At 41.7% G+C, this 27,549-nt stretch overlaps 10 protein-coding genes and 1 non-coding gene across 11 annotated transcripts; 4 read left to right on the top strand and 7 right to left on the bottom strand.

The window, feature by feature from the left end:
• Positions 1-1,196: 1,196 nt before the first annotated feature.
• On the bottom strand, positions 1,197-4,087 carry K450DRAFT_253457 (uncharacterized protein). The gene is made up of 7 exons (XM_051591037.1): positions 3,850-4,087; positions 3,566-3,733; positions 3,446-3,462; positions 3,222-3,384; positions 2,876-3,143; positions 2,551-2,653; positions 1,197-2,447 (listed from the first exon to the last, which is right to left on the bottom strand). Exons 1-7 carry the CDS (start codon positions 3,893-3,895, stop codon positions 1,638-1,640), a joined length of 1,575 nt encoding a protein of 524 aa, XP_051442222.1. The 5' UTR covers positions 3,896-4,087; the 3' UTR covers positions 1,197-1,637.
• Positions 4,088-4,931: 844 nt separating this feature from the next.
• K450DRAFT_253450 (uncharacterized protein) lies at positions 4,932-8,847 on the bottom strand. The gene is made up of 7 exons (XM_051591036.1): positions 7,633-8,847; positions 7,332-7,544; positions 7,137-7,241; positions 5,981-7,064; positions 5,754-5,891; positions 5,131-5,661; positions 4,932-5,050 (listed from the first exon to the last, which is right to left on the bottom strand). The coding sequence occupies exons 1-7, from the start codon at positions 8,710-8,712 to the stop codon at positions 4,971-4,973; spliced, it is 3,231 nt and encodes a 1,076-aa protein (XP_051442221.1). The 5' UTR covers positions 8,713-8,847; the 3' UTR covers positions 4,932-4,970.
• Position 8,848: 1 nt separating this feature from the next.
• On the bottom strand, positions 8,849-9,618 carry K450DRAFT_282851 (uncharacterized protein). The gene is made up of 2 exons (XM_051593457.1): positions 9,489-9,618; positions 8,849-9,416 (listed from the first exon to the last, which is right to left on the bottom strand). Exons 1-2 carry the CDS (start codon positions 9,559-9,561, stop codon positions 9,214-9,216), a joined length of 276 nt encoding a protein of 91 aa, XP_051442220.1. The 5' UTR covers positions 9,562-9,618; the 3' UTR covers positions 8,849-9,213.
• A 1,189-nt stretch (positions 9,619-10,807) lies between these two features.
• K450DRAFT_253440 (uncharacterized protein) lies at positions 10,808-12,310 on the top strand. Its single transcript, XM_051591035.1, has 3 exons — positions 10,808-11,026; positions 11,093-11,544; positions 11,634-12,310. The coding sequence occupies exons 1-3, from the start codon at positions 10,866-10,868 to the stop codon at positions 12,206-12,208; spliced, it is 1,188 nt and encodes a 395-aa protein (XP_051442219.1). The 5' UTR covers positions 10,808-10,865; the 3' UTR covers positions 12,209-12,310.
• Positions 12,311-12,896: 586 nt separating this feature from the next.
• Positions 12,897-14,062, bottom strand: K450DRAFT_253435 (uncharacterized protein). Its single transcript, XM_051591034.1, has 4 exons — positions 13,837-14,062; positions 13,720-13,765; positions 13,528-13,640; positions 12,897-13,442 (listed from the first exon to the last, which is right to left on the bottom strand). Exons 1-4 carry the CDS (start codon positions 13,974-13,976, stop codon positions 12,965-12,967), a joined length of 777 nt encoding a protein of 258 aa, XP_051442218.1. The 5' UTR covers positions 13,977-14,062; the 3' UTR covers positions 12,897-12,964.
• A 382-nt stretch (positions 14,063-14,444) lies between these two features.
• On the top strand, positions 14,445-14,690 carry K450DRAFT_253433 (uncharacterized protein). Its single transcript, XM_051591033.1, has one exon. The coding sequence runs from the start codon at positions 14,487-14,489 to the stop codon at positions 14,643-14,645; it is 159 nt and encodes a 52-aa protein (XP_051442217.1). The 5' UTR covers positions 14,445-14,486; the 3' UTR covers positions 14,646-14,690.
• Positions 14,691-14,694: 4 nt separating this feature from the next.
• On the top strand, positions 14,695-15,179 carry K450DRAFT_253432 (uncharacterized protein). Its single transcript, XM_051591032.1, has one exon. The coding sequence runs from the start codon at positions 14,859-14,861 to the stop codon at positions 15,015-15,017; it is 159 nt and encodes a 52-aa protein (XP_051442216.1). The 5' UTR covers positions 14,695-14,858; the 3' UTR covers positions 15,018-15,179.
• A 340-nt stretch (positions 15,180-15,519) lies between these two features.
• K450DRAFT_253428 (uncharacterized protein) lies at positions 15,520-16,467 on the bottom strand. The gene is made up of 4 exons (XM_051591031.1): positions 16,447-16,467; positions 16,022-16,343; positions 15,741-15,941; positions 15,520-15,672 (listed from the first exon to the last, which is right to left on the bottom strand). Exons 2-4 carry the CDS (start codon positions 16,054-16,056, stop codon positions 15,591-15,593), a joined length of 318 nt encoding a protein of 105 aa, XP_051442215.1. The 5' UTR covers positions 16,057-16,343; positions 16,447-16,467; the 3' UTR covers positions 15,520-15,590.
• A 1,539-nt stretch (positions 16,468-18,006) lies between these two features.
• Positions 18,007-19,860, top strand: K450DRAFT_274077 (uncharacterized protein; the record flags this gene model as incomplete). The annotated part of the gene is made up of 8 exons (XM_051593102.1): positions 18,007-18,335; positions 18,418-18,557; positions 18,634-18,775; positions 18,854-19,010; positions 19,091-19,138; positions 19,211-19,321; positions 19,389-19,628; positions 19,690-19,860. 8 exons carry the CDS (start codon positions 18,007-18,009, stop codon positions 19,858-19,860), a joined length of 1,338 nt encoding a protein of 445 aa, XP_051442214.1.
• A 309-nt stretch (positions 19,861-20,169) lies between these two features.
• K450DRAFT_t86 lies at positions 20,170-20,242 on the bottom strand. The gene has a single exon. It is a non-coding gene; the product is annotated as a tRNA-Ile (tRNA).
• Positions 20,243-21,445: 1,203 nt separating this feature from the next.
• K450DRAFT_178212 (uncharacterized protein) lies at positions 21,446-26,268 on the bottom strand (the record flags this gene model as incomplete). Its single annotated transcript, XM_051584288.1, has 9 exons — positions 21,446-21,479; positions 24,966-25,044; positions 25,112-25,157; positions 25,229-25,266; positions 25,344-25,430; positions 25,516-25,613; positions 25,688-25,784; positions 25,848-25,934; positions 25,995-26,268. The coding sequence occupies 9 exons, from the start codon at positions 26,266-26,268 to the stop codon at positions 21,446-21,448; spliced, it is 840 nt and encodes a 279-aa protein (XP_051442213.1).
• Between the last annotated feature and the right edge of the window lie 1,281 nt (positions 26,269-27,549).

The following is a 27,549-nucleotide window of genomic DNA, read 5'->3' as shown; positions in this document are numbered from 1 at the left end:
GTGCATATTCGAAGAAAACAATCGTATATTGGAAGATATCCGTTTTAATTTTTCGGCAGAGTTCAACATTTTGATACGAAGCTAAACTTATATGATGTCAGCGCAAATTATTTCTAAAAGGACTGTAGTTTACGGTAAATGGTTTCATACAGTGCTAATACATGATTTAAACGTTGTGTCTGTGTAGGGAATAATCAAGAAAAGAGGATTGAATGTCAACATGGATTCACTTTCGTTCATTAGATGCCGTTGTTGCTACATGACTTCCACCCTATCAAAGTGCAAGATACTTGTCAATATGCTTTTCACAAGAAAGAAGTGTAATTCCATAATATATACTGAAGAGGCTGTTTTAATTGTCATTTTTCTTTCTTCTCATTCTGTTTCATATATATCTGCCAGACCCTTCGCCGGCATCAGTAGGGGTGGTAAGCGTACTATGAGAGCCATAGCCATTGTTAAGTCAACAGTAGCGGTGTCCGAACAGAAACCAATTAATTCTGTCATAAAAACACAAAGAATAACCTTTGTTGTATTTTCATCCCAGATATCTCAGATAGACAATTCATGCCAAGGGGAGGTGATTGGCGAGCTGTAGGTGTTACTGAGTGAGTTTAAAGTAGGGTCACTTAAGCATTTACGACAGAAAACCAACATAAATGCTGGCAACTAAGGTGAATGTGGCCATTTACGCTCGAGTTTCAACTTACGGAATGTTGACAGGCTACTGAGGCCATTCTGATGGCAATATGATAATAGATAACGTTGATGAAAAGTTGGAATGGTCGTGTTCATGTGGTCGATAACGAGCAATGTCGATTATGAAATGATGTAAAAAAAGAGAGGTGTAAAGTAAATTGATGTAGTAAAAGGCACAGGTAGGAATTGAGCAGAATTGAGATGTGAAAGGGTGAAATGTAAAACGACATTTCCAAAGGAAAAAAGAGGGACAATGAATTGGGAAGAAAGAAGCAACGTTTTCAAAGGCCGCTTGTAAAATGAAAGTGACTTAAAAAATATTTTCCGCCGCTTGGAACTCTTTGCGAAGCACAATCCATTTTGATGTCTTGCAAGAAAATGCAAAGATTAACGTAGTGGGCGCTCAGGATTGATCGTATGAGAGACATCCTTTTTGGTCAATCAAACACTTATATTGCAACTGCAGTGTTGCATATGACGGTTTGAACACCAGTGCAAAATTTTGCAAATAGAGCATATGCTGCTTATAGCAGTAAAATCGGTATCAGCATCGGTAGACGTAAAGCTGATGGTTGCAACAGTACTAATAACGTCCAAGATGAAGAGCTTAGACAGTTTCTGAGCTGCGTTCGGTGGTCCAGCTTAGTTATGAAATATTAAAGTGTTACTCCAAGACAGAGCGATATGCTGAAACTTCATCAGCTTTTTGGGTGTTTGACGTTGGTGTTCTCAGCGACGCACGGACATCGCATATTAGGAGGTGCTGCTGTTCAAATCTATGAAACGGGAAGTAAAACTTTGGATTCAGTGCAATGATAAATACAGTTTATAATGTGAGAGGATAGAGAGAAAAAGGTACAAGTGCTTATGGAGAATGAGCTGTGCTATATACGAGAATCTTTTGGCGAAAAAGATGGTATGCAATTCGGTCATATTTATCATGCTTTTGTAGCATTGTGGGGATCGCTGGATGAATGTATAGTCAATTGGATGTCAGTGTCTGAATTGGACGCGGATATGCCAGTATAGCGACGTCGAACATCTTCTGAAGTGTGCACTATGGAAAGATTTGTATCATGGTATGCAGATATATCGCGAGAGAGGTCTCCATATTGAGCTTGTGCAGGTTTCGTTAAGGTTGATGATGTTTCCAAGGTCTGATTTGTGTCAGCTCTCGTTAGACTATGTATTTCCGTTGATGACTTGCTTTTTCGTGGCCATACTTTTAGAAGCATCGTATTTTTCCAGCCGAAAAAGTCTCTGCGGCGCCATGATCTACCTGACATGAGAATAGGTTGATTTAACGTGATTTCTGCCGAAGTGGTTTGTCGTGAGATTGGCTCTATGTGTATGCCAATTGGTATGTCTGTCGCAGAGCTTTCTGAATAGCATCGTTCTGGGTCATCTGTCACGGAGAGACGGTTTGTTTTGCTATCAATTGTACTTTGTCGCTTCGGTGGTGTTGAAACCGTTTCTGAAAGATCTGATAGTTCCTGGTCGTCTGTGAAGACTGTGCTGTTATCTGTTTCGCTTGATTGTGGATCTTCTTTTGAACTGAGGAGATACACACCGTAGATTAAAACAGCGATGCCTAGGAAGACTAGGGCGAGAACCCACGCAGGGTAGCTACCCAACTCGTTAAGGTAGACCATGGTATTAACGAGCCCCAACGCAGTGTAGGTTGCATAAAAAATGGGCACAACGATAACACTGGATGACAGTTTGAGACCTGTGTTAAGGCAGTAGACCTATTTGGGTTAAGGAATACATGAGTAAGTACGAGGTTTGCAAAGAAATTTAGACGGCGGGTGAAAATACTGGCGGATGGAGAAAATAGAATTTGGACGGTACCTGGAGAACGGCCGTTACGACCAAAGCCAGCAGAATGAAGCGACTTGTATTGTCTGTGAACTGGTTAACTTGGGAGCTGATGGATAGTGTAAAGAGCTTGACGCTGAAAAAAAAAAAAAAACCATGTTAGTAAAGGCTGTAAGTTGAGCACGCCGGCAACTGCATATTTTTGATATCGTCATCCTGGATACTAAACACGCTGGAAGCTGAATATTATGGCTCACCCACTCGTGGCTACTTCCATGGCCACACCATGAATACATCACGGCGGAGCCATGGTTGCACCATAAATTCACCTGGAAACAATAACATTCAAATGACTCACCCGCTTTTTGCCAACAATAGAGTTTCACTGGCTAGCATGCCGCCGTCCAAACTGAACAACAAGCCAGCGATTTTCTTCAACGTTTTTGGCTTCACTCGACGGTAGATACTACTCTTCAGTTTTCGCTCCTCTTTTGCCATTACCCATCTGGTGTATAACGCAAAGAACAGACCCGCAAATGTGATGACATTGAGGACACTAAAGTAGATGATGAAGACAGGTCTTACAAATAAAACTTTGAGACTATCCAGGGTGATGTTATCTTCGGCTATATAAAAGGCATAATGTTAAAGTGAGTCTACGTTTCACATATGCATCGGAAGGAGTAGGAAGGGGCAGAACTTACGATCAGGTCCATTGAACATGCCTCCAAAGATAACGATAGCGAGGACTGAGAGAATGATGACAAATGTACCCATCACGTCCTTTCGAGTGATTGTTGTGCCAACCATGACTCTAGCCAACACAAAGTTGACAATAAGAGCAAAGCTTCCGAGAGGAGCCACCCACTATATAGAATGAGTGAGCTTCATATTAAGCATGCGGGAATGAAATAGAGTAATAAATTACCTGAGTCTTCAAGTAGTCTAATTAGAAGAATTTTAATGTCAGTAAAAAATGGGAAGCGATCAGGAACATGACTGCTGTCAGGAACCCGGCAGTAAACGCTCAAGATAGAGATATACGTACTCAATGCAATGGTACTGCCAATCAATTGACTGGCAATATAGGTATACAAGCCAACGTGCCAGAGTGGTCGACCACAATCAGTTCGTTGCTGGCGGGTATCCTTTTTTGACTCTCGTACGTGATCTAATTTTAGCAAGTTAAGGCCCAAGGCGTCCATAATAGAAGCACCTGCATGATATGAAACGATGGTTGACAAGATTTAGTGGCATGAAAACTGAGTTATCGAGCATAACAACATGGGCATATTCCGGTGAGGTGGTGCAAAGCTGGAAATGAGAACATACATAACGAGACCAACACGCCGATGACGAGGTTAACGGTATCTGACATTTTGGGTGTAGTGATGAAAAAGGAATGGAGGGTGAGCGGGCTAGAAATGCTCTTGGTGCAATGTAGCCTACTTGATAATTCTGAGATAAGAAATAAGAAGAGAAAAGCTTGGAATTTGCCAAGGAATGTGCAGAGGACGGAAAAAGACTGGAGGACTGAAGACAAGAAAAAGGTGCAAAAATAGTGGTGGCTTCTGGATATTCGTAGGTGTGGTGTCACACAGCTTAAACGCCGGCTATGGTAAACATGCAATGGTATGTACATTTTGGCCAAGTTTTACATACTATATTGTAGAGTGTAAGATAGTATTATATGCTGTCATGATAATGGAAGCTGTATATGGCTCTTTAAACGTGAAGGATGAGGTATATTGTTTTTAAAAGAATCGTCGGCGGACGCTCCTTTTGATGTAACACACGCTTTTCTTCATAGCGGATGTTGTTTATTATGCCCGCAATGGTTTACAGGTACATTCAATTACATGAACCATGAAGAAATATACTATCTCGTTGTCTCAAAAGTGCTGCGTGTAAATTGGGCTTTTGCGTTTCCTTGAAATTTTGCCATTTCCTCGTTTGGATGATGCTTTGCAGATAGAGATCGTTACGCTGTGCACAAAGCGCAGGTTCATCGTTTTGCCTACCAATCAAACTCAGGGACGTCAAGGAGCCCTCGTGTTCAAATTCTGTGTAGAAAAAGCAGATTTTTGGTACCGTTCACACAGCGCCTTTTCGGCGGATTTTTTAATGTACAGTGATGCACCAAGTCATTTCAAACGATGTGCTTAGGAGGGTACTTTTTTTTAATTTTTTCAGGGACGATTCCTTCTCGCTCTTTGAGAAAAAGAAAACAGAGATGGCCGAGGGGTTGGAGGCTGAAATCGGGCATGTCCTTTGTTTGTTTGGTACTGTTCAGTAGCGTGACAATGTTGCTTTCAAACACAAGCATTCCTCCATGCTTGGTGAAGATCGTTACCTTGGGTGAAATCCCCAATTAGGTCATGGTGGAAGCTGTGGAAATACAGACGCTGCAATTCTACACCGGGCATTATTTTTATTAGGATATCTGTAGTGTATCAGGGTGCACTATCGTTTGAATATACAGAATTAGAGTCATCCTCATCATCTTCGTCTGAAAGGAGCATTGGTTGTGTAGCTAATTAAAAAAAAAAACACAATATGTTTGATAAGTTTACCAAATGAGAAGAGAAAGGTTCATCATCAACAAGCACTTACTTTCCAGATTTTTCTCAATGTGCTTAATCGCATTAGGGGCTCCACTTGAGAAAATCATGCTATTACGGTTATTACGATAGCCATCGCCTTGAATGACGGTGAGCAAATTTTTGCCAAACATAATTTTTTCTTGCTTTGGCCGTTCTGGTTCCTTTTCTGGCTCATCTTCTTGCTCTCCCAGTTCGTCGTCAACGTCTGATTCTTCAAGATCACGGGCTTCACGACTATGATCATAACCTGGACCTTCCTGGCTCGGTTGGTGGCCATCACCATCTTGGCGGGCAATTTCATCACTTGTCCAAAATACATAGTCAAATTCAGTAAGCAACATATTCAAGATGCTACCAGGGATACCCAAGGTTAAAGCGAATACGATACCGATATTCAATATCGACATCTTATTCACTGAGGCGTTTTGCACAACTTGTAGTATATGGGCGCTCAGCGCTCGTAACAAAGTGTAGTGAGCGACTGGTAATGAAGAGATGAGACGACCAAGTTCTGAAAGCCGTTCTGCAGGATCCATCAAATCTAGAAAGCACGAGATGTTTTGAAAGACATGAAATGTTAGCAAAACGACGAAGTCAATGGTGTGTTTATCAGCCACAAGCTGTATGACTTGCCTATGACACCAAGAAAGTCATCGTGCAGCTCCGTGGTGAGTACCTCGGTCGGCAGCTCTCGTAACCACATTTTCAACAATCCTGCCACAGCATGTACATCGTAGTAGATACCACTCTCTAAAATATTGTAGTCACCCTCTGTAAATGGGCTGTTAGCCATAATGGACTTCGAAATTGTGCCCATAAAAAAGAACCGCTGATCATTAGTATGGAAAACCGACGCATACCTTTGTCAAATCTTTCACGCAGCTCATTGATCACGGCGGTACTACCACTTTGTCGGTAAATGCCTTCTTCCATCACGGCATTTTTTGCGTCTAAATATTCAATGCATCGATACACCACAGCTGGAAGCTCGATTGGAATAGTCGATCTCGTCACGTCGATGGCCAGTTGCAATGGAATTGCGAATTGCAGCCGGTAAACCGGCTCCTTAAAATCCTCAGGTGTTGGTAGTGAAGGCTCTTGGCCTTCAGGGTCATCAGGGGTATGTACTGTCTTCTTTCCCCATCCTGTCAATTTTCCAGTTAGTCGTCTAGCAGCACGAATCTGGCGAGAACTGGAAGTTGACGTAGTAGGTGGCGAGAGATTTTCTTTTTCGGCATTGATGGGACCGGATGTATTCTCGTCTGGGCTCCAAATTTGGTGCTCTGAATCGCCTTGTCCATTCTTTAGAGAAATGACAGAGCTCCTGGCTGCAGAGGAGTCATTAGCGAGGGTGTCATTTGTGTCAAATCCTGAATCGTTAGAGACAACTTCATCGTTCGAGTTCAAACGAGACTTGGATGGCCGCAGCGGTGTACGTTCTCGAGGAGAAGGACGTATGATGGGTGTAATGGCGGGGTCGGAGTTGGACCGCTGTTGCTTGATAGCAAATGTGGAGTCTGAAAAGCGAGTGTCTTCTGAGCCAGAAATCTCAAACGTTTTGCGACTGACAGGTACAGAGTCGTTGTTAAAGTCATATGTGCTTTTGTGGCGCTTGTCGGGTTTCCTTAGCTTTTTAAATTTGCCTAGCACTGTATTATTGTCCTTTGCTTGAGGGGTGGTTGGGGTGCTGGGTTCCAGACTAGGTTCTTCATCTTGGGCATTGACGTGGTATATCAAAGCATCGATCCATTCATCGCGCTCAAAATCAGATTCTGCACAAAGAATATGACGAGCCAACACGCTTGATCCAGACTTTTTGTGTTCCAGTACCAGAAATGCATGACGAAACATTTTGCTGTCTTTGGCATCCGAAGCGGTTTGGGGAGCTTGTCTTCCAATTTTTGCATGTTTAAGGTGTATCACGCCCAACTGATTTCCATTTTTCTGATAGTGAGCAAAATTGGTAAATAATGGTTCTAGGTGAAAAGGCAAATGGTTCCGTCATTCTTAACTTACATTATCATAATAAAATAGGCAGTGGTTTTGAATAACAAAATAACGACGTTTCCAACCTCCAAAATTCTTGCCTCGTTTCGTTAGGTACCCTTCCTTGTATCCCAGCTAATCGAGATTCAATAAGGTGACACCGGTTAAAAAAATTGTGCAAGAAACCGGTCAACGAAAGCCCATTTTTACAACAATTGAACTTACAGAATCTGAGGCTACATGTTGAACGACATCTGTGCTCAGAAATTCGCAAATATCTGAAATGTGTTCCAAAGGGTTTAAAATGAGTTGCTGAAGGTATCGCTCTAAAGCAATCTTTCGTTGGTCCACTTTGGTTGGTGATAATGTATTAAAGAGAGACTTTTCCGGAAATTTGACAGAGGGCCTCTGCTTTTCATTCAAAGCTCCAGCCCGCATCTAAAGGTGGCCAGAAAGGTTAGACCATCGAAGCTTGGCCATTAACGATGAGAATAGCTGCCACAGAACCAACGTTTATATAACTTACCCTTGCGTCCAGATTGATGAAATCGGAATACAACTTCTCCACTCTCCAAAGTTCCTCAAATTGCAAATCAGAACAATCGCTGTCCGTGGACGGCGGCTTTAGCATTCTACCAACAGATATGTGGAAGCATAAGACCTCTCTGTCTTTTTCATTTGCCTTGATCTTCGAGGCGATCACCTTGATGGACAAACTAGCTAGAGTTTCATTACTCATTCCGCTAGGATCAAATGACGACGGTTCAGGCTGCTTTAAATTTGAACCCGATTCAGGTGGTGAATAAGAATTTACAGAAATCTCAAAGGAGCTTGTTTGTGGCGTTGGTGATTCTGTTAACATATGGCCATTCATTGCCGTTGCAGTCGCCATAGAGGGTTGCTCAGATTCCTCGTCAGTGGGAGTACCTGTTTTTTTCAGAGCTTCCTGTCGCAATTGTTCGGCCTCCTTTTGGTAATCTCTGGGAAAGGTCGCATTTATCAAAGCTGTATTAGGTTTTTGGCGCTCACGTTTCATGAGGCTTGCGTTAAATTCGGCGAACAGCTGAGCATCCTTGTCTATGATGGCTTTTCTAGGAGAAAGGACGTCTGGTACAGGCGAGGGAGGCGAATTGGGCAAGATGATAGGTTCTGGTGCGGGCTTTCGTTCCTCTACTCGCACTTCACTCGTCATGGTGGCTGCCATAGGTTTTGGTATGGGAGGTTCATTTCGTGGCACGTCTTTCGTGGGCATGTCTTTTGCAGAATTTTGTCTATAAGGCGATCTTGGTGGTGGTACCGGGCTCTCATTTGGAACTGCGGCTGAAGGTTCTCCTAGGTGACCAGAGGGTGTGGGGCTTGTGCTAATGGTCACTGGTAGAGGTTCAGGGCTTTGTGCAAGTGGTCTTGGTGGTTCTTCTTGTTTGTGTTGAGATCCGCGAGCTTCCAGTTTCTGAATCAGCTCATCTTTTTCTGCTAGTAGTCTAGTGGTTTCCTTTTGCAATTTGTGAATGACAGACTTTTGCTTAGTGATAACTTTCCAAAGCTGGGTGTTTTGAGCTTTATAGTACTGGAGCTCGTCTCCTTCCGGGACTGGGGGCGCACTCATTGTGAATAGTCTGTTGCGTACGGCGATGTTGAGCACAACTTTTATGCAGTACACATTCAGTCAGAGAGATCAAGGCAGGACAGATCGGTGGACTTTTTCACGGTAGTGGAGCACAGGCACTTTTTTTTTTTGTAATTTTGCTGAGAGTCACACAAGACGCGCAAATATGGCCACCAAATTTTCAATTTGAGGTCAGACGACGGTGATCAAGGAGAATGTAATAAAAGATCTATATATTATGGATGATGAACAACGGAAAGAGCTGTAAGAATGGTGCAAAGTGTTGAAAAAAATGTAGTTAAAGAGATATTGGTTTACAAAAAGTACAAAAACATTCAAAACGAAGAAAAGCAATATATTACAATTGGGGCAAATTTGAATGTAAACGGGGAAAAAAAATTATCAAGAGAACTTGAGCTGGGTACTTTGAGAGGGCGGTGGCTATGTAGAGGTCAATGAATGTGCGCACGGCGGTAACGCTGTGTGCGACAATGGGGTATCTCAGTTGAAGACTTCTTCATCAGATGAAGAGGTAGATGTTGCTGGAGATGACGTTGAAGATGCATAATCTAATTCGTTTGCGGAATCCTGGGCGTCTCTTTCACTAAGCATTTTCTCCATTTGCTTGCGTAGCTCCATGCGCAATTGTAAGAGCTCAAACATATCCTTATAGGTGCAAGGAGTCGTCTCCAAGCATGTACGGTCTAAACAGCAAGGTAAAGAAGTTAGTGACAAATGTTTATTCAAAGCAAACAGGAGATCGCCATGATACGCACCATATTCGTCATCCCCAAAGGTAGAGATGAACTCGATCGATTGCGAGAACTGGACTTTCTTCTGGGAAGGCATGTAACGGTTTATAAGAAAAAAGTTGTTAAGAAACCAGAGATTGATGTTGAGGATAAGAAAAAGAGAACAAGTTAAGGCAGTGGTAAAAATAACGCGGGCAATAAAAAAAGTTCATTACAGAAACGAGGTCCCCAAGTTCCGCGGAATTAAAGCTATCCAAACAGGCAACCGTGAGCACCTCAATACAGCTAGAAACCCTCCCCCCATCAAAAGCCACGCGAGTTGTATGAATAGATATAATTGCTTTAGTGGTCTAAGTTCATATGACATGGCATCGACGTCGGTATGAGCATCTTGGCAAAGGAAAGGATAAGTCGCAAGATGGTAACTTCAAGCAAATCATACTTTCATGGAAAAGAGAGTTGGCCATGTTTCATTTCCATGATGATGGATAAGGCGTTGAAAATAAAAACAAACTCAAAGTCTTGTGTACAGCGTAGCATTTCGGAAGCTTTCCTTGGCCTCTGTCCTTCTTTTTTGAAACAAAAGCTTTGCCTCTGTATCAGCCTCACTCAGCCATACCTTTTGCCTTGCGCAGGATGGCTCCGCTTTAGCAGCAGCTTTTCTTAAATTCAGACACCGGATTTAGAAAATGGGGTTTTTGCACAGTTGCATCATTGGCAATAATTCAGGCTAGAGTGGAAAGATGAAATATTTTGGAGAGGCAAAACCGGTCGATTCAACAAGAATAACCTAGCTACATTATAGTTGCGGTAGCCTACTACTTTATCACGAGTGAGACATGAATAAAAACAGGAAACATATTATGTGGACGGTGAATAACCTCATTTTATGACTACCCGTTTTGGAGCAATTGAAACACGTTCTAACAGTACAATGGCCAAGTTGGCTTTCACGATAGGCGATGTATAAACAATTCTGCCGAATATCACATATTCATGACCTCCACCTACCGTCTTATTTTACCTCTTGACATTCAGCACTTTATGTAAAAGAATGCTCCACCTCAGCAAAACATCGTGCCACTCTTCAGTAAAAAGGGTCATGGAAAACTTGGAATACCAAATTCTAACCAGGTTTGTAACATTGCGCAAAAGCACAGCTACCGGCCAAAGAGGTGCGTGTATCAAAACCAGGACGAAAGCAACCTAACGCCAGCAAAATTTAGGTGGCCAGATATACATAAAACTTGCGTACAGTCGAATTGGGCATTCTTACATTACGTCACGCAACGTAGAGAAAGCTAGGCAAAAATGTAAAAAAAGCCAAAGCTCTGGCCATTCCTCCGCGTTCTTTTTGAATAACTCAAATATCATTCACCCACTTTTTGATCCTTTTCAAAAATGTCATCAGAAGAAGTACCAAATAACGTTGATCAAATACCTTCTGAACAGAAGGGAGCCTTTCACTCATTTTTGAAATCGCTCGCATCCTTTTCTGGCGATCTATCTTCGCTTACTTGCCCAGCCTTTTTATTAGCGCCAAACTCACTAATCGAGTACTCGTAAGTGCATACTACCTGCAGTTGAGACGGTTTTGTTTTTGCCCTAACCGTTGAGACCATTTACAGTGAATACTGGGTCAATCGCCCCGATCTATTTGCCGCCATTCCCCAAATTGACGATGAGCAACAGAGAATGTTGGCCGTGCTAAAATGGTTCATATCCTCATTAAACGGCTCATACTCCAGTAGAGTACCAAAAGGTGAATGGGAGAAAAAGCCTTACAATCCCGTCCTTGGCGAGCAATACTTTATGACATGGGGTGCTGTCGGTGATAGCGGGGAAACGGATGTTGTATGTGAGCAAGTATCCCACCACCCTCCGATCACTGGTTTTCACTTGCAAAACGATACGGCCGGCGTTGTTGTCAACGGCCATAATGGACAAAAGACTCGATTTTCTGGAACGTCTCTCATAGTAGACCAAGTTGGTCATGGTGTTATTAAGCTGAAGACCAGAAACGACGAATCGTATTTGTTCACCTTGCCTTCTCTGACAGTGAATGGAATTTGGTATGCAGGTGAGTTTTAAAAAGTACAACACAGAAAGACAAGAGTTCTTACTGTTCTGGTGTACGAATATTTAACCCAACAATCGACTTTTTTATAGCCCCCTATCTAGAGTTAACGGGCTCAACGTATATCCAGTCCTCGACTGGATTCTATGTCACAATTGACTATTCCTCCAAAGGCTGGCTATCGGGATCTAAAAACAGTTTTAAGGCCTATCTCAGAAAAAACAGTGGCTCAACCAAGGAATATATTTGTAAAGTAGAAGGGCAATGGACTGGAAAGTCTACGCTGACGCCATATGGAATCAAGGGTGGTATACCCTTTATGGATGTAACAGATGGCGTTCGGCCCCCTATGCAAATTAAGCCCATAGAAGAACAAGGCGAGTGGGAATCCAGGCGAATCTGGCAAAAGGTCTCTGACGCCATCTTGGAAGGTGACGTAAATAAAGCTAGCGAGGAGAAGACCAAGATTGAAAACAAGCAAAGAGCGGAAAAGAAGGAAAGAGACGAAGCAAACCAGCAATGGCAACCTGAATACTTTACTTGGGTAGAGCATGATCCTGTTTACTCAGCATTGGAGCAAATGGCTACCAAAGTCATAAAATCCAAGCATACCGATGTATCTCCTGGTGGAAGCTGGATCTACAAGAAAGATGCTTCACAGCTGTAAAAAAAAATCTCGGAAGTCAATTTTTTTCATATAAGCTTGGTTTGATTTTTTCCACAAATGCACAATAAAGTACCATGGTTTTTTTTTTCCTCCCCTCATGAACTTGTTTGTTGTAGACTTTTGTATCTTGCATAGAGAAAAACATGGTGAGTAGCCTGAAGATGGTTAAAGCTGATGAGTCAACTTATCTCTTGCCCATTTTGAAGTAAAACTGCAGTGTATCGTATGATGATCATTCACCCGTTCAATGGCGATCTTTGCCATTCTTAAAAGTTAAAAAACGATTATTAGACTTGCGGCTTCGCCTTGAAATGGTAAGATTGAAAAAAGCTGCAGGGAGCTGTTGCCTCAACCATGATGGAAGAAGGAGAAGAGCGAGGCTTTTTTGCACCACACCCTTAAAGTGGTAGGCAAGCATAAAGGCACTGATTTCCTTTTAGTACAGCCTCTCGAGGACTCTTTTTATTTACTTTTCTTATTCGAGCGTGTATGGGTGTTTATTTTTTGAGGTATAAAAAAAGAAGAAGAATGGTAGAGTGCAAGCACTTTTACAAAAAGCCTTATGATGGTAATAAATTACAGAACAAAAAAAATACTGTATATACAACGGTTGAGAGATGAATGGATGAGCCAAAGATTTTTTTCGCTTTACTTTTTTGGTGATGGTGGCTAAATAGAGTTGGCGCGAATGGCTTGACAGAGTTTTCATATATCTATATCATTAACCGTGTGTTCTGCCCCCTTACTAGGGGAAGCTTAAAGGCGTAAGATTGGCTGTGGTAGGAGTACAAAAGGTCTCGGATCGAAACCGAAGAATCCAGGTTCTTCATAGGTATCGTCTTGTTTTGCGGATAAGAGTGATATACCACTGTCTCGTCGTTCGTACATTGGACTGAGATTGCATGAAAACGAAGAGGTTCTAGACATAGATTTGATAGAAATGGGTGGGGATGATGTAGGTGTAACCAAATAAGAAGAAAGATAATTTTGATGCACCATCTTCGGGCTGGATGTCAGTGAGGAGTTGCTGGACAGTGGTGATTCAGGGTAGGCTGAGGTCACGGACTGCATACGATGTTGCGCTTCGAAAAGAGGGCGCCATTGAATGGCAGGTCCCTTTGTGCATGTTGGATGTACAGACTTGATATGTCTTGTAAGGATTGTTTTTCGGATAAAACTCTTGGAACAATCCACCATTGGGCACTTGTAGGGTCGTTTTCCAGTATGAATACGTCTTTAGGGGGGGGGGTGAGAAATTGTTTTATGTCAGCCTTCAGTATATCAAAAACTTCATTGTACGGAAAGAACGCTTGACATACCGGTGCCGTGCCAGTGAACTACTGTCACTAAAGCTCTTGCTGCAATTCGGAAATTCGCACAGGTGAGGCCGTTCTCCGCTATGCGTCCGGATGTGGACAGTGAGGGCCGAGCGCTTTTTGTTTTTTTTTTATGGCAAAGTTAATATTTCATATGATCAAAACTTCCGTGCTTATTCAGTTCTTGCCTCATACCTGAATAAAGCTCTTGCCACAGCCAGCTACCATGCAACTAAACGGTCTAAATGCGAATAAATACGTTGAATGATATGGTCCGGTAATTGTACCAATCAACTGTCGGCAAGCGGGTACCTTTCATTCGTATGAATACGAGAATGTCTAGCAAGGTCGGAGCGGCGACCAAAGGCTTTGCCACAGTTGTGAAAAGTACATTGAAAAGGTCGACTTTCGCTCACAACAGCGTCAGAGTGAATCAGTTCAGAGATGTCCATTAAAGCCGTTGACAGGAATACAATAATGTATACTAAAAAAAAAGAAAGGGGATATAAAAGAGCAAAGATGTAAAATAAAATAGGTCAATGTGATCAAGTCTCGATCCCCATTTTATACTTCTTTCGTGGGCATCCCCTGCACCGTCTTCATCCCCAGTTCATCTCAATCCAACTTAACTTAGCAGTCCCCCCTTGCTATCGTCTTTTCGCACACGGTCGTCCGTAAATCGGAGTACCGATTTGTCTCTGAAAAGCAAAAAGGCAACTGGTCCGCTGTCAAAAATTCTGCTATCCCTGATATAGCCATGTTCTAGTTTGCTTTGCTTTTACATACCAGATGTGCGATACATCACTTGGGAAGTACCCAAACTTTTAAGCCATTGTGATGGAAAGCATTTTATTTTTATTATTGAGAAACAACCCAATCTAAAATTATCGCCTTTGAAAGAATAGAAGAAAGGGGACTATGCAGCTTCGCAGTTGTCATACAACACCCGCACCCCGGTGTTTATGCAAGTCCATGTCGTTATGCTTTCGCTTATTTCACTTTCTTGCCCAATAATCTTGCTAACCTCGCTAGCCTGCCGATCTTGTCCTGATTTAATGAGCTTGAGGACTAAACACCAAACATTTCAATACGCAGACGCCATCACCGTCGCCTTACTTTAGCTTTCTGGTTAGCTGACTTTTGGTATCCAATTAGCATGATCCTTGGGCCCTGGGTCTGTGAAACTTTAATAACGCTACAAACAACCTTGATGAAATAGGATCCTCATGCTTATTATGAAAAGGATCTGTGGTAAATTACGGAGAAAAATAAGAAAATATTTTGGTACTTCATGATAAAGTGATCATCAGCAGCATGATCCGTGCTTCCCCTTAATGCCTGTTCGTGCGTCTCTTTTTTTCATTCCTGTTTTTCCTTTTGGCTCTTTTTATGCCCACATAAGCCAACTTGCAATCCTCATTGTGATCTCTCTTCATATCACCATTATTGTTCTGTTCAGCCGATATGTCCATCCAGATATAGATCTCATGTAATATCTATTAGTGTAAGAACTTGCTTGACCAATCTTATGGCGAGTATTGCATACTTGCGACCTGACCTATAGCCTCGCTCAAAAAATGCCTCGTGGCAAGCTTGCCACTGAGGAAAGGGTTGGCGATCTCCCTTCTATATCGATTTTAGGCAGCTGATGAACCTGTCCTTCCGAGATTACTCTAAGCGCGCCAAATCCTCATGAAATGGCCACCAGACGTTTTTTCTTTTTTTTTGGATGTGCATTCTCAGATGCCAAATATGCCTATTATTCAGATTCGCATCTTTATTTTGGGACTTGAACCTAACATGTGGAATTTCTTTCAGCCATTATATGCCGTTGGTTGGGGAAAACTCAACTTATGAGCCAAAATTGGCAGGGGAAAGGCTTATAACAGATATGTTCTCATCTATTATCGGAAATTATGTTTAGTATGCTCTCACAAACACAAGGAAATGGAACAAATGTAAACTCACCAGTTCTTCTATTTTATTTTTCACCTCTTGATGTTACAAAGAAACAAAAGCGAATAACTAGCGATGTTGATCTATTTCATGAACTAAACGGCAAAAGCTCACTCCACTTTTCCAGATTTCGTCTGGTCGCTTTTATCCTTCGCCTCAGCTATTTTCATCGTCTCCATCTCATTGATGAACCTGTTCCCAGCGTAATATGTCAGTAGAGCTATTTTGTAGTCATAATTATCATATTTGGCAATTCTCACCAGCGAACCGACAGGAACAGGCAAATTGAAATTATCAAGAGCGCCAAAACATGCAAATTGCCATTTGTTCCAAGCAGCAACAAAAACAATGTAAAGAACAATGCATAAAACGCTTTGTACATTAATTGTATGACGCTATTTGGAGTGTAACCTGGAGTCATTATAGATTCTATGATGTCGTTGACAAGGCCATCTTTCCGACTGGAAATGGACAAACACGAGAAGTAATCGCGGCATGTGAGCATTCAGTTGGCGTTTCGCACAGAAGTAATACAACCAACCTATCGTCTTGAATTTGTGCAGTTGGCTCTGACATTAGGACGTTGAATGGAGCTTGAATTCCAATACTCCAAAAACTGGCCGTTTATTGCCTAGCCGTGACTGTCAATCCTCTGCGAGTGCTTTCGAGTGCCTTGAAATTCCATACGCCTGAAGCACCGACCATGGCCGAGAGAGTTGCCTGGCACAGATTTCCCATTTTAAAGAGATAAGGTTCGCTAGTAGAGGTCGCGCCACCGGGTTTTTATTATATCGTCATGATATACATGTTTTATTTTTCTTTCGATTGTTCTAACTTCCTCTTTTCGCTAATTAGTGACCAATCTATGATGCCGAACGGCGTAGAATAAAGTAAATGTGGGTCAATACATGGCTAAGTCTTTTAAAGTATTCGTCATCAGACTCCCAATAAGCATAGAAAATATACAATTAAAATTTCTGGTTGCTGTTACATCGGACTGATATTATCTTGTTGACGATGATAAAATATGAACGGAACGTTACTTCAATAGGATACGGACCTGATAAAGTCTCAGACGCATGATCCCAGTCCCCTGGATTACTTGTACAAAGAGTAGGCTATTGCGATGTTCTGTTCATGTTAGTAATCAATCCAGTAACAGATGAATAAGCCAAGTAAATAGGACAGGCAGCATAACTCGCCAAATCGAGAATCGCAGCACGGATGACATTGGGTTAAACTGTCGTACGATAATTCTTTCAAAAAGCTAGCAAAGGACCAGCTAGATCTTTCATACCTCACGAAAGACTTTTGCAATCTTTTTGGCAGCTGCAGGGCCGATCGATTGTTTGCAGCTTGGCGGGCACCAAACCGATCCCGTTTTTTGCGGTAGCCACATTTTACCTACTGAGGCAATGATGAACAATGTGCAAGGCCGGACACCCCAGCTAAAAAAAGAGGCTACTTTATTTTCTGGTTGCTCTGGAACGTCCTTGCTCGTCGTCTGGAAACACTCAATTCTATTGATTCCTCCTACAGCCGCTATAAGCCTCATTGAGACCAGGGAATATTCTTACAACATGAGAGTAAAGTGAAGTTAGTGAAGTTAGTGCGGTTTGTCTTTTCTTTTTCTAATATATCAAAGTTCCCAAATTGCTTATTAAGTAGACATTTTCAAAGCGATGAACGACGCAGATTTATGTTGTCGTCATCCAGATGTACCTCTTTGTTGGTTTTGCCCCCTAATGGCTGCATCTCGAGACCAAATGGATACACTTTTTAAAACGTTTTCATCGAAATGCGACAACAGTGGTAAGATTTACAGAAAAGTATTTATCCATGTTATCGGCATGGTTCAAAGATCGTTGAACAACCATGAAAGCAGGACATTACACCGTTACATCAACAAGCACATCCAACAACCGTGCCTCAGCCAGCGTCCAGTACACCGAATGTCGATCAACAGCTTTTTGAAACAAAAATAATGCCGATCGTAAAATGTAATGCGGGAGACTGGCGAACGGTGATAATATCACCGGTTCACCTTGCTGATACTAACAATAAAATTGTTGGTTGTCCATCCGTAATTTTACCAAAAAAAAAAAAAAAAAAAACCGGGCTGCTACCTAACTGCCAATACACCCGCAAACGAATATAGACAAATGGAAGTCCAGCTTGGGATCCCATTCCGAATCTTCAAACCTGACATGCGAACTCAGTAAAAGTTTTACGAACGCGTCTAATCGCTGCTTTTGATTTGAGGATTAGTCACTCAATGATGTCTGCTCACTTCCGCTATTCCAAAGATAAGGTGGATAGCTGGATGGCACGGTATCGACAAAAAATTACCAGTGGCACGCCGCTAATGTTGGGCAATTTTTTGAACAAAAAAAAAAATTTGGGCCATTTTGTCAATTTTACTGGCAAATGATGCTTGAAAATTGGTGTACGTCACCAATGACCAGTTGCCAAAAATGGTTGAATGGTCCTTGCAAATTTCTATATCTCCTTTCCGTTGAATCCTTTATGCCTTTGAAGCGACGATCTGCGAAAAAGACCGAAATGGCGGTCCACTCAAATCACAAAGCGGCAGGAACCGAAGAAGACAAGGATAGCCTGAAGCAAACCATTCTCCTGGCTGCTGAACCCTCCAATAAGAAGTGGAAGAACTGGTGGATCCGAACCATTACCACACTCATAATGATTGGTTCCTTCTTTTTCATTCTGGCGTCCGGACATGTCTGGGTCATCGTCATGGTCGAAGCTATCCAAACCCTTGTCTATAGAGAGATTATTCAAATCGCACAAGTTCCTGCCAAGGCAAGGAATGTTAGATGGTTTAAGACCATGAGCTGGTAAGGCAACCGGGACACGAGGAAAGGCGAATAGGAGACAACAGTATATGCCGAGATTTTCTAACACTTTGGCCAACTTCAGGTACTTCCTTATATCAACAAACTACTTTTTATATGGAGAGTCTATTATGCACTACTTCAAGCAAATTGTCATGGTTGATGCTTTCTTACTCCCGTTTGCAACCCATCACCGATTCATTAGTTTCGTTCTCTATGTTATTGGTGAGTTTCATTCGTTTCTGAAGAAAGATACGTAAGTTATTGTACTTAACTCATTCTCGTTTGTTTTTCCATATAGGGTTTGTGTTCTTTGTAGCCAATTTGAAGAAGGGGCAATACAAGTTCCAGTTTACCCAGTTTTGCTGGACCCACATGGCGCTGTTACTCGTCGTCGTTCAAAGTCACTTCATCGTCAACAATATTTTGGAAGGCATGATATGGTAAGCTGACTACCGTGCGAGTAAAACAACACGAAAAAGTCTTGTGCCTGTGAACTCACGTGTCTCCTTTTGTGACAGGTTCGTCTTGCCAACCTCTCTCGTAATTTGCAACGACATCTTCGCATACATCTGTGGCTTCTTCTGGGGCAAGACTCAACTTATCCAGTTGAGCCCTAAGAAGACAGTGGAAGGATTCGTTGGTGCATGGATTTGTACTTTGATTTTTGGTTTCTTGGTAAGCTTACATTTACCTGTAGATAACCCAACTCTTTCAACTCCATGTTCGTCTTCTAAACCTTATCTCAATTCATTTAGTGGACAACTCTATTGATGCAGTTCGACTATATGATTTGCCCTGTTAAGGTAAAATGCTTTATGTATGAGGAAAGGATTTTGTTTGGCGATTTTTGCTGACAAGTTCTACCAACATCGTAGGATCTCGGTGTCACCGCTTGGTCTAATGTCACTTGTGAACCCAAAAATCCCGTCTTCACTTCCGTTCCCTGGCAACTCCCTCCTATGTGGATTACCATCGCTCACGTATTGGTTAGTATACTCGATTTTATTCCCATCCCACCGAGTTTCATTATAGCTAACTGGTACATTTGGACAGACACGCCAAGATATTCAACAAGTGTGGATCGCCCCTGTTCAACTTCATGCTTTGGTGATGGCATGCTTTGCTTCTTTAATTGCTCCTTTCGGAGGCTTCTTTGCAAGTGGTGTTAAAAGAGCATTCAATATTAAGGATTTCGGTGATTCTATACCTGGACATGGCGGTATGACGGATCGCATGGACTGCCAATTCCTCATGGGTGTCTTTTCATCCATCTATTATCAAAGCTTCATCAAGGTATGTGAGAGCATTATGCGAGATCACAAATCATAGTGCGTTGACTAATTTCCTTCCCCAGACGTACAACATGTCCGTTGGTACCGTTCTTGCTACCACCATTAATAGCTTGTCGATTGCCGAGCAGTTGGAGCTTATTGAACGACTTCAAACATACCTAGTCAATCAAGCCGTACTGGACGCGAAAGCAGTTGCTCGTTGTGGAGTGGAAACACTGTTACGAAAAGACTAAACATTTTGTCAACCTTTGTATTCGCATGATCTACCGGTATTGTACTTTGATTTTATAAATAAGTGAACGAATTAAAAAGAGAAAATGCAGTACCATTATCGAGGATAGCCTTCCCGTAGTATGAACTGTGCTGAAAGGACCAATGAATAAGTATGTTTCTGTACTTTGGTGGCAGGGCAAGCCGAGACTCGATATGCCTTGTACGGGGAGTGCATTGAAAAAAAAAAAAAACTTTGAGCTGCTAGTCCGCCTAAAGGAACTTAGAGGTAAAAAAAATTCTTTTTAAGATTTTTAAAAATAAAAAAGATATGCTCACTACAGGGATCGAACCTGTGACCTTGGCGTTATTAGCACCACGCTCTACCAACTAAGCTAAGCGAGCTTCTTGCTGTTTAGTAACTTTATGGTAATTTTACGCAAACGTGCAACTCGTTGAATTTAGAAGCCAATTTACTCATTGGATTATAGAGCTAATTATTTCAAATTTTGCCAGCTGTTTTATATTAACAATTTCCTTTGATACTTTTTGTTTTAGCCAAGAAACTATCTTTTTGAACCGTACAATCGCCTTTTTCATTTTTGAGACTCCGATGTCGATCCCAAAATACTAACCTGACGACGGCCATGTTCTCTCTGCTATAAGACACAAAAAATGAACAGAAAGGGGGGTGCAACTTGCCGATCTTAACCAAATGAAAACATGGCACTTATTTATATTTAAACAAAAATAATATGGAGCATACGTGGAAATGGCGAAGCTCCAAGCGAATATTATTCAACCCCTACTGTGAAAATAAAGAGCGAACCATCCAACTACCATAAAAAGTCTCAGCACCATTGATTTATCCTCCACCTCATAGCTTACTACCTATTGCCAACGCATATTCTTAAACTACAAAGAAGAGACTTGCGCAGGCGCATCTGTGCCGCCATTGGGTAAGTTCCCTCTACGTATATACTCGCCCAAGGTACCTGTTAAACCTGCCCCATCATGACGTTAGATCACATCTACGTAGACTTGATCTTTTAAAGTTGTACGCATCCGACATACTCGGCCAAATGAATAATGCGGTCAACCATCTTTGATCATGTGCGCTGTCAAGCAAGATTCAAACGTACCCTGCTTTGAAATCGTATAACGTGCGCTGTAATACTCTGACTATAGCTACCGCTCTGCACACCTTGCAAACAACAATGTTTAACATGCTGTGACCGTCGCAATCGAAGTACAGTTTAGCCCATCACTCCATACCCATCATACACCCATAATAATTATCAATCTATAAAAATGCTAATGCGCATCAATGCATCATCGGTATTAAAAAAAAATTTTTTTTATTTAATCTAGGATTTTTATTTTATAGTTTATGTCTTTTTTTCTTTTTCTCCATCACTTTGATAAATTTACTTTTTTCCAAGTTTCTTGGTTAATAGATATTATAGCCACAGGTTGACACATCTTAGTACAGAGCATTAAAGTACACCACTCGATTTTGATGACTTTTTATTGATATATTTAATATAAAGCTTCTGTGCTATGGCCGGCAAGTACGTAAAGCATGCTGATACCTCCTGTTCGTCTCATTTAAAGACAACTACCAGTGTTGATTCCAAAGTATCTAAAATGACACATAAAACAAGATTAGTCAAGAAACATCATCATCCCATGAAATTCTGTCACTCACGAAAGATGAGCCGTGATCGAAGTGAATGGCACAGTCGAGTCAGAGCAATTAGGAGAATCCAAAGGAGTTGTACATTCGGCTAAGTAGCAGCGCAGAGATAAAAAAACTTCTGGTTAGCTATCATGAATCAAAATGAACGTCTGTATATTTCTTTTTACTTACAAATATCATTCGAAGAATCTGTAATCCAATACTCATTACCCTCGTGCTATTACAGCATCAAAAGCAGTGTTAGAAAAAAGTCAACATTTTCGTCAGTTAACAATCAACTCGCCGAGCATACCAAGAAACCAAAATCTTCAGGAGGTAGATGAGGAACAACTGAAGGTGACCATTTAGTATGTAGGCGCTGGTGCAACACGATGTCATTGAGCGTTAACTTACTATCGTTCTGGTTGACTGTACGCTTGATGTTCAAACCAGTTCCACTGGCGTAGGTCGCAAAGGTCGGGTTGCCAACACGAGGTTCACCTTTAACATAGAAGAATAATTTAGCACATACACTGTAACTGTATGTAACGAATACAATTCATACCAAATGTATAGACTGCAAGGTTACTGGTCGTGAAGCGCTTATCTCTTTGGTAAAGGTCGAGGGCTTCAAGAATAGCCAAAGCACCACCAAGCGAATGACTAAATTTTCATGCAATTAGCAAACATATCAAAATGGCAGCTAGAGACGTAAGATGGAATAAATCGAACATACCCAACAACATAGAACTTATAAGTCGGATTAGATGTCATCAAAGCAGAGGCGCTGGTATAGATGAGAGAGGAAGCCTCCTTGAAGGTAGCATAGAAACCTATAAAGGATATGTTATGATAATGTATGCACTATATATCATGGCATGGATACATCAAACTCACCATCATGAACCTCAGCACCAGATACAGGAGCATAGCTGGTATATACAAACTCTAGGTTATCAACCCAGTTCTGGAGAGAATTGGAGCCTTATTAAAGGAGTGGCCGAATGGAATGTAACGACGTTAAGCATTTAGACAATTTTCAAGGTGAGCCTCGGTATCAAGTGTACGAAACATAATGCTTACCTCTGAACACAATGTAAATAGCCTTCTTGGAATCACTCTGGAGAATGTAACCAACGTTATCAGTGTTTGGAGTCTTAAAAATGGTAACCAATTTTCCATCTGAGACAACGTTGCAATGAGCACAGGTCCATGCATCAGCTTGAACGGCTGAACAGTAAGCATTGGCAGCTAATTGTGTATAGAATTCAAGATCATGTACGGTGGAGGAAGTTCCGGTAAAAGTAGCATCTGCGCTTACAACGCTAGCAAGAGTTTTGGCAGATCCAGTATGATATGTGGAGTTCAGCGAAAATCCACCCTTAGTGGGAACACCGGCAGGTAGAGGTCCGTTCTTAGCCACAGCATTTGACTCAGAGTTCAAGTCATAAGGAATGGAAGCAGTAGTTGCCCTCTTGTCCCTAGGCATTACTTGAGGCTTGTCACCGATGGGGATGGCCATCACACTGGGCAGGAAACTTGCCACTACCAAGAGGAGAGAGCAAGCAGCTTGAATTTTCATGATCAGTGAGTTTTAAATTTGTGGTCCTGGAAAAGACTTCTTGAAATGTTAAAGCATGGTTCTAAATGCGATTGTATTTATGCATTATGATTTTTACGATCCGGAAACGAGGGCCATTGTATCACGAAATGCATTTACCTAATCAACAAAGCCATTTGAATTACCCTCCACACATGCAATTCGCACACAATGAATGTTTCCCTAACAACGGGTTTTCTCAGTTCGCGGTTTGACGATATATTAAAATTAAAGGATCACTTGACATACCCAGTATAGTGTTGCACCTTTCCTACTGTGGAGAAGAGCGTCACAGGATGCTTCTAGAAAGGAAATATCATCCTGTAACGTTTTCCCGTCGTCGTATAGAGCACTGGCTACGGTCTCGGAAAGGAAATGATCAAAGCGCCGCAATTGAGCAGAGAGCGGTACAATGTGGAAACTGCGGAAAGGAGATGCTGTGAGCTGCAGCTGGAGTGCTGTACTGAAGTAACGGGGATTGACTTTAAAATTCAAAAAACGAGAGGTTTGAGGATAGCAATTTTTCTGAAGTATATACAACTTTCAAGCTGGGTGGTATATGCGGGCCAATATCGCTAAAATGGAACCAGATTTTCATTGATCCCATGTTTGTTGAAAACACCTAGTCAGGCAGGGTATGCATGTATGTGCCACCACCATGTGTGTACAATCGTAGCTTTTGAGTACCACGAATAAGGAAATGGTTGAACAAAATATTTAATTACGAGCCACATGTCCCGCCGGCCCAGAGAGCTTGGTCACTGGGGACGGTAATGAAGTAACCGTGGTTCGCTAATCCACGGTTCAAGCAAATGCTACCAATTTTGTAAAATTCGGCGTTGCCGTAAGAGACTTTTTGGTGTCATGACAAAATGTGAAAAGTCGCATGCCAATGTTGTAAGATCGAGACGCCGGTTTACTGCCAAACATTTTCATCAGTAAGAAGTTATACCTATTGTAACGACAAATATGCCAGTGAGAGACGGTCATGAGGTATCATAGTATGTGATACGTATGTGTTTGAGCCAATTAGCAGTATGTAGATGAGCATTTTGGCATTAGAACCAAATTACGTGTACCTGAGTATTTGAAATGTGCCTTAGGCAATTGGTCGAAAAGGCACACTGGGAAGATTTTCGCCGTAGTGGACGGTATAATAGGCTGAGAAGATCTGGGTTGGTTGTGGCAGCAAAGATTGCACATGTAACACATAGGTAACAATCTCGATTAGATGAAAAATCGTAATTACGCAGTGAGTACCTTGTTGACTCTACCGTATTGGACCTCTTAATATACACGTATCTTGGTGATCATCTATGCGTGAGTATCAATCTCTCAAGTTGTCTGATTGCATGATTAGAAAATAAGCCTGTAACCTCAGCGTCAGTGGGACAGCATATGGGAAGATTACACATGCCGTCACAGATCAAGCCTGCCTACTAATAATGTCTACCAACAAGTAACCCGTTATAGTGTTGTCCAACCTGGGGATACATCGAAGTCTTTTAATTACGATCAAAAGGCGAATATACGGTAGTGTAACAACAACTTTAAAAAAAGTGGAGACTTCCAAGCAGGACATGCGACTTTCAAATGATGGTGGGAACGAGTGTGTGAAGTAGAAAACTCCTAAATGATATATTGATACGATACTTGAACAGAAGATGAAAAATAAGAGTTCATAGACCAGCATAGAACGAGATTTCTGAATAAGTCATTTGATATGTTACCACTATGTCGTCTAAACGGCCACTTAAAGACAAAGGCCAGTGTTGATTCCAAAGTAACTGGAAGAAATGGTGAGTATGTAGGTCTGAGGACAATTATTATGTGATCAACAGTAAAGGTACCTTAAATGGTCCAATATGGACGTAAAAGGAACGATTGAGTTGGAACAGCTACCCGAGTCCAAAACGCCATTACATACAGCTAAATGCAATAAAACACACAAGGTGAGAAGGAATTAATTGGCTCAAGCGCACTAATTTATGCTTACCAATGTCATATCGATCGTCTGTTATCCAATACTCGCTGCCCTCGTGCTGGATAAAGCGTTAGAATGTTTGGTTTTTGTTATACACTGCCTGAGAGCCAGTAGCATCTAAGTACTTACAAGGTATCCCAGCAACTCAGGAGGCAAGTGTGGAACAACTGAATAGGAATAAAGAAATTAATGCGCTTGATAAAGGTATTGGAAGCCGTAGAATAAACCGCGAAAATCAACTCACTGTCCCGCTCATGAACAACACGCTTGACCTGTATACCAGTACCAGTTGCATAGTATGCAAATGTTGGGTTACCGATACGAGGCTCGCCTGTAATATCAGAGATCATATCAGCCATAGTTGTATACATCCTTTTACAAGCATGGGAGCTTTTCAAGAAAATTTTGTTTCTTACCAAAGGTGTACACTTGGAGATTGTTTGGTGTGAACCTCACATCTCGTTGATATAGGTCCAATGCTTCCAAGACGGCAAGTGCTCCTCCTAGGGAGTGTCTAAGAGGCACAATGGTGAGTATATAATGAGTGGAGCTTTCTAGCAGCATCATCATAATTCAATCGCAAATTACCCAACAACGTAGAATGTATAATCAGGATGTGCATTCATCAGCTGCGTGACATGGGAGTAAATAATGTCTTTGGATTCTTGAAAACTTTGCAGGAAACCTAAATGTTACAAAATGTCAATAAGTAACGTACCTTTTGTTAATGCTATTCATGCTGACGTACCAAGATGTATCTTAGCCCCAGAGACGGGTGGATAGGGTGTCAAGACGAATTTTATGTCAGCTATGGTGCTTTCAATAGAGTTGGTTCCTGCAGAAGTACAGATCAATAAGTTGACACCGACGTACACATAATAGCAAATATTAGTACCTCTGAAAGCTATATATATTGCCTTTTTGGAGTCACTCTGCAGAATGTAGCCTACAGTATCATAATTTGGAGTATCAAATGACAGCACCAATTTTCCGTCGGGAACCTTCTTACACTGCTTGCATGTCCAATTGTTATTTTGGACGTCCCCACAATAGGTAGCGGCGGCCAATGATGTGTAGAACTCAAGGCTTTCTACTGATACGGCTGACTGCGAGCCAGAAGCTAGCGTCAATGGAGCATTTGATACTTTAGGACCAGAGGTAGCATTCATAGCCATTCCATATTTTGTTGTGACATTTTTAGGAAGAGGTCCATTATGATCAATATTAGACTTTTCTGCTCCTTTATCGGCCTCTGGGAGAGGTGATGGTAGACTAAAGCGACTTGTATCAGAGGATTTTGTTTTTTTTGACCCTTTCGCAAGAGCTGGAGCTGATATGGCCATTGGCATCCAGGTGGCAATAAGCAGTAAACAGGCGGCAGTTGCATATGTTAACTTCATAGTGGCTTGCTTTGTCTTCTAACGGCAGGTGATTGAAATGCTGCTCAATTTATATAGAACACGCACCCAAGTCTTCTGAACGTTCGTTGATGTAGGTAGCAGCAGGATGGAATGCGTGGTTGTGTTCTCATATAATTGGAAAGGCGGGGAAAACGGTAACGCATATGCATTTCGCACACACGGTTCAATTTTTATCGTGCATGCTTGTCCAACCTTAACTCACCAATTGGGAAGTTGAATAATCCGGAAACTGGGAGTACGTACATGGCACAATGTGGAGATTGGGTGCTCTCGTGAACAGCCAAAAAAGAAAGAAAGGTAAGGTGTGAAGCTGAAGAGTATCTTTTCGAAACGTAGAGAGAGAAGAAAAATAAGTTTTAAATCAGTTTCTGCCTAGCGCTAGAAAAAAAAATTATGCATTAAGATTTTTAAATAGCCTACACAGCAAAGTCAAGGCCTGATAAAATATATATCAGCGAGCTTTGATCACCCCTCATTTCTACCTACCAGAATCGATTTATATAAAATTCGTGCCATGTGAAGATAGGGGTTGACCTTACGGTATATCAAGCTATTCTTCAACATGCACAATAGAAGATCGATTCAATCAAGATTCAATGCCATACGATAGTCAGAAAATACAGAGGTCTCAGCCATTGGGTGGTGTGGGCTTAAAAGTAGCCATGCTACTAGATGATTCTATTATGCTTTAAATTAATTGCTTCTTAGAGTCTCTTGCACTATGTTTGCGGTCAGCAAAAGCACGTTACTTGCCTCATGATACTCCAAACCGCGTCCATTTTTGTGATGAAGAATATAATCCATATTTTCAATATAAAACCCCAAGACTCCGAAGAATGGAATGGAATACAAAGTTAGCTTCTCTGTACGAGAGAAAATATTACGGTATGCAAAGAAAGGTTGGACTGCAGCATAGAGCATTGTATGGCCAGAAGCCCGCTATAGATATTGGAGTTCCTTCGATCGGACTGGTAAATGTGAACGGCTCAGATCGCACCTGCGCCGTCTTATTACACAAACTGTAACCAC

The sequence above is a fragment of the Umbelopsis ramanniana genome (genome assembly GCF_025399195.1).
Source record: "Umbelopsis ramanniana AG unplaced genomic scaffold K450scaffold_53, whole genome shotgun sequence".
Taxonomy (NCBI): Eukaryota; Fungi; Mucoromycota; class Umbelopsidomycetes; order Umbelopsidales; family Umbelopsidaceae; genus Umbelopsis; species Umbelopsis ramanniana.
The sequence above is the reverse complement of the archived record's forward strand: the minus strand, read 5'-3'. Positions and strand labels throughout refer to the sequence as shown.